We start from the raw sequence: 5,454 nt of genomic DNA, 5'->3' as shown, positions 1-5,454 counted from the left end.
CTTTCCCTATAGAGTTTGAAATTAGGGGTTGATCCAAAAAGGATGGACTTAGTAGGCACCTGAGAAATGCCTGCTTTGCTTTAAGGCACTGACTAGAGATCTACAGGTCACCGAGGTCCCATCACCATTCCTGTCTGCAGCAACAGAAGGCTGTGGGCACATATGGTGCAAGTCAGCTCTTTTGGAAGGATGCTCAAATTTCTTGATGGAAGGAACACAGAACTCTGGGATTTCAACATTAGAGATGGATTACTTCTGGAAACTGAGGGAAACCAACTTAATATGCTTTTAACTTCCACAGACAATCCAAGATGCTTGCCTCAGTCTGCTGCTCTGTCTTCTAGCAGATAGATAAGGTGACAGATCCTTTGTACAGATTTTTTTTTTTTTGTCATGGCTTATACTCTTATAAAAGCTTAATTGTTCCTTCAGGTACTGAAATAATTTCCAAACTAAATATTTAACTAAAGCACTGAAACTCCTACCAAGCAATGCCTTGTTTGCATTCCAAACATCTTGGAATATTTTTGGAGGTGGGGGGGTGGGGGAGTCCTGGTTCACAGCAGAAATACACGAGGGACAACCTGGACACCAGCACTGCCCCGGGGAGACGCAGTGCCAGCGGGGTCCTGGGCACTGCCACTGCCCCTCGCAGCCTCTCTGGAGCCTTCCCTCACTGGCAGAACAGCCATCACCACCTTGTGAGTCCAGAAACTGCATCCAGCTTCTATTTCAGCTGTCCCACTAGGATGCAATCTGATCGCTTCCTTGTGCCAGATCTTTTGAGTGCAGCCACTGAGGTATGTTCAGTCTTGCCTTTTAAACTATATGCAACAGTCCAGCTCTGCTGTTCCAGGAAAATGTTGAACACTGAGACGCTGCCTGCAGTGACTTTCTCCTGTACCATGTAATAGTTACAAAGGAAACAGCCCCTTGGCAGACTTCACCTGCTTTACACCATTCTGGTTCTGAAACCTCCTACTCCCTTTGAGGCAGCACCAATCCCCCCTCCAAGCAGTTGCTGCCCAGTTTTCCAGACGGCTGGAAGACAGTTAAGTATTTGCACATTTTAAACCCACCAGCCCTGCTTTCAATGTCCTTTCTAATGCGTGGGCTATCTCGCAGATATCTGGCCCGCCCAGCCAGGACAGATAAGCAGGCTGGCTCATGCATCTGACCCCACCATCAGTGAAGAAAAAGCAGAGCTAAAACGCTCGTTTAACAGCCCATCCAGATGAAAGGGGACAGTCTGGCTTGCCCGATGGCACTGCTTTCACTTCTCTGCCATGGAAAGAAGCCCCTTGGGTCAAACGACTTGTCTGCACTACACTAATTGGAGAAATTTGGAGCTGCAGCCCTCCCTGTCCTTGCTGAAAGCAACAGTAGGAGGCTTGACTAAGCTGACAAAGGCAGAGTCACTGCCCACAAGATCTTTTTTTTTTTTACAGCTGGGATAGCAAGAAATCCAGCAAAACAAGGCTTAGACCACAAAAGAGTTAATGGGGTTGTGCTGCAGTTGTCTCTACAGCCCCGACCCTAACGAGGGGTACCCACAGCTCAGCTCGTTCTCCTCCACCCCTGGAGCCTGTGTGGGATGCAAACTCCTCTGCTCATTGCTAAAGCCAAACGAGGCACTTGACAACACATTTCTGTGGTTGTGGTTTTTGCAAACAAGACAAAAAAATCCCCTGGAGCGCCAAAGGGTCGGAGAAAAGGGAGAACAAACAAAATGCCCAGCTGTTTGGTTTGTAAAGGCCCGAGTTTTCCAACAGCATGGCACAAAGGAAAACTTAGTTAGGAAAGTGCTATCCCAGGGATTCCTCCAGGCCCCCCAGGGCTCGAGTGCTGGCCAGGCGCTGGGCTGTGCCCGGGAGCAGCACTGCTGGCACTCACAAAGTGCATCCCGATGGAGGTGGCTGCTGCCGTCTCGATTTCTGTGCCGATGTCCTCGATGAAGGGGTACTCGTTCTGGTCGTGGACAATGATCTTGGCTCCTGTGGACGTCACCAGGAAAGGGTTGTAGTCTGCTTCACCTATGTATAGAACAACCTGCAACCCTGAAGAGCAGAGAGACAAGGCAGGAGCAGAGTTACACCAGAACCCAGAGCCACTTTTTTCTGTTCAGGGAGGGCAGCACTATTTATTTAATGTTATCTGGCCTTAAGCAGAACTGTAACAACCAAGTGATGTCTTGGCAGTGCTAGACCGAGACGCTTACAGCCAGTAATGACCCCCTGTGGCCCCAAGTACAGCAAACAAACACCGTGTCTGCAGAATGCTGCTGAAAGGTACTTAAAAAAGTTATATAACTGGGAAGCAGCAATTCCCGATGGAAAACATTAGTGATGCAATGATATTATCTTTGTATTCTCTGGCAACAGTTTGCACTAGTTCGAACAGGCATTTCCCCAATCAGCTCACACATCTAGAGCCAACACATCAATCACTCTCCAGCAGGATCCAGTTCACTGAGCTGCTGGTTATCTCCCAGCCCCTCTGCAAACGGCTCCCTCACCGTACTCGCTGCCGCCCGTGGAGGTGCTGAGGACGGTCCCGTTCTCCCCGCTGTTGAAGGTGTAGCAATTGCCATGCAGGGGATGATGGAAACGAGTGAAGTGCCTGAAAGAAACCAAGTACTGTTACACTGCAGTTTTAACTGTCTGTGGGAGAAAAGCAGCACGTTTGGGCTTTTTCTGTTGGCAGAAACACAGCAAGACCAGGTGTTTCCATTCTTTCTTTTGTTTTTTGGCAAGCGATGTATTTTGGTGAAAAGCATGGGTCTTTTTCCTAATATCCTTGAAAACACACTGAACTGTGATCTGGTTTAATAGCATCAGGAAATTAAGAGTTTTGGAGGTTTTCATGTGGGAACAGAGGCTGAGAAGGCAGGGCAGGCAGAGTTACAGAGCTAGCAGGAAGGTGGCGGTGGAGGGGACACAGTCCTCCTCCATTGGACAGCCAAACATCTAAAGGAACACAAATCTTAATTTTTCAGAAAAGATGCCAGAGTTGCTGTCACACAGGGGAGGCTGAGGACACACCCTTGTGATTCAAGCCCATTCATGTCTCTCTGTGAACATCCCCTCCCACTCAAGCCAACTCCTGCTGAGCAAAGATGTCACCCGTGTGCAGGGCTGCAGACACAAGCTTTGGCAGCAGAGCCCTGGCACAGGGGGAGCTGCTAAACCCGGGTATGAGCACAACCTTCCCCCCAGCTCCTGGGGAGCTCTGCCCTTGGCAGCACCCCGCTACCAACGGGGGACTCTCCTGCTACCAGGACACACAAGAATGGCACTGCCACAATCATCAGCGGGTAAATTTGATTCTGCCAAAAGACAGAGGTTTATCTGAAGTGTGGACAGCAGAACACCATGACAAATCAAATCAAAAAGCATAATTAAAGTTCACAAAGACGTGACTGTTTGCTTTCCTTATAAATGGAAACAGTTCCTGCTGGAATGCAGCAAACACCAAATATTCAATTCCTACGTATTATGTACTTGGAAATAAGCTGTTAAGCTGGCAGGTATTTTCTGTGCACTGACCTTTTGTCACAAGATAGGCCATCAAAGAAACACGTCAGTAGAAGGTCATCGGCAGAATAACTCAATTTTTCTTTAGTCTCCAGGGGAATTTGTGCCATGATGTTCATGTAATGCAGCTTGTACCACTCCTGGATGGCATTAACACCAGAACTGAACGTATAAAGTGCACAGTCACTGCTGTTGTTCGCATCACACTGGTAATTACAAAGGGGAAAAAGCGTTTCAGGTGAAATGAAGTTATGTATTCTACAGGGTAGGTGTGATACCAGTTCTATTCCACAGTCATAACCACATAGGAAGCTACAGCAGCGCAAAGAAGCATCAAAAACCTTTCACTCAGAGCTGATACGATCAAATGTTTCAGGCCCAAAGAAACGGCCGTGAAAGGCACTAAGTCTATTTGGATAGACTTGAGGTTCTCTTCAAAGGGGCTGGAGATGAATCTGCAGACAGCCATGGAGGCATGGGAAGAAGAGCAGATGGAGTGTCATTGACTACAAAGCCATCTGAGCAAGCACCAAAACTGGCCAGGGGTATACTAACCCAAAACTCCCCTTTGTTGCCCCACAAGGAACTTGCTGGCTATGGCAGAGTGACACTCACCAGCTGAAAGCCTATGATATCATTCGAGTCCCCGGAGTTCACTATGGACGAGTCCTTGTGAAAGACACTGCCCTCTATTTTCCTCTTCTGGCCACTGTAGAGGTCAGTCGCTGTCTTTGAGAAGTCCTCAAACTTGAGCAGAGGGATCTGCTTGAAGAATTCGCTCCCTGTGCTGTTCCACTCACCCACCGACCGGCGCACCCTGGACTTGCCCTCTGAAAATCCGTAGAAAGTCTCCAAAGCCTTTTTGGTCTCCTTGTCCAATTCAGATAAGTAGTCTTTCATGGAACTGTACCTGCATTGGAGACAACGTGACAGAGCGTGATATCCCACCTCACCCTGGCACCCAGCTGGGGTGTTCCAGGGCCGCACCCCGCCGCTCCGGACAGGCCCCTGCGCCGTGGGCTCACACGGGTGGCTCTGGCTGCCACCCCACAGCACACGGGCCTGGGCAGGCACAGCTGTGCCCCGGAGAGACCCCAGAGCCAGGACCACAGGAAGCCAAGCAGAATGAGCCCCAGAGAAAGCCCTTGCAGGCTCCCACGCTCCTTGAAGGCTGTGTTAGCAAGCCCCAGGAGGCAGAGCGTGTGGAAGTAAGACTTCTGCATCTGTGCCAAGAGACAAGGGAAAGCTGGATCGGCTGCAGGGAGCAGGGTGGAGAGCTGGCAGCAGAACAGACATCAACGTAAAGTGTAATCTGGCAGGAGAAAAGGTACTGCTGATTGATAAAGCCAAAGCATCCTACAAGGAAAAAAAGAGGCTATAGAGGAGTGCCAGATACTCCGTTTCCGATCTTTAGGAGATGGTGTTTATAGTCCTGGAACTTTGGTCCTGGGAAAAATAAGAATTTGAGCAGAGAACGACGGAGCTGACCAGGGGCTGTCTGGGGCAGAAAGCTAAATCGACTGAGTCTAGCTCAGCAAGTCACCACAATCCACGTGTGTCTGAAGAGCATCAGCACAGGGGTGGATGGTTACTCAAGGTGCCGTACAGGGGAAAAACCCATGGTCGGGAAAGGCGCCGATGAGCGGCAGTGGGGTGCAGCGGGATAAGCCCGGGAAGGGGTTTGGTGCTGGGCTGGCGAGGGGATGATGGGTGTGCCCAGGGGGCTGGCCGCCGGGCCCCCCGTGTCCTCCCCACTGCCCCGGGCCTTACTTGTAGGGGTTGATGTTGCAGATGGTGACGGCGGGGAAGGGCAGCTTCTGGAACTGGACGGTGACAGAGACGGAGGCGCTGTAGTAGTTGAGGAGCAGCTCGGCGCACTGCCAGAGGATGAGCCCGACGGCGCTGAGGGTCAGCAGGATCC

General features: G+C 50.4%; 1 protein-coding gene across 1 annotated transcript in view; it reads right to left on the bottom strand.

The window, feature by feature from the left end:
* Positions 1 to 5,451, bottom strand: part of SCNN1G (sodium channel, non-voltage-gated 1, gamma subunit) — a gene marked incomplete at both ends in the record, with an annotated part of 9,194 nt that extends 3,743 nt beyond the window's left edge. The window contains 5 exons of the mRNA XM_008938068.1: positions 1,894 to 2,057; positions 2,516 to 2,619; positions 3,546 to 3,739; positions 4,149 to 4,443; positions 5,304 to 5,451. Of these exons, the coding sequence (XP_008936316.1) occupies positions 1,894 to 2,057; positions 2,516 to 2,619; positions 3,546 to 3,739; positions 4,149 to 4,443; positions 5,304 to 5,451 (905 nt within the window). The remainder of the gene's footprint in view (positions 1 to 1,893; positions 2,058 to 2,515; positions 2,620 to 3,545; positions 3,740 to 4,148; positions 4,444 to 5,303) is intronic.
* Between the last annotated feature and the right edge of the window lie 3 nt (positions 5,452 to 5,454).

This window comes from Merops nubicus, unplaced genomic scaffold, assembly GCF_000691845.1.
Source record: "Merops nubicus isolate BGI_N331 unplaced genomic scaffold, ASM69184v1 scaffold40973, whole genome shotgun sequence".
Classification (NCBI taxonomy): domain Eukaryota; kingdom Metazoa; phylum Chordata; class Aves; order Coraciiformes; family Meropidae; genus Merops; species Merops nubicus.
This window is presented reverse-complemented; position numbering and strand designations above follow the sequence as displayed.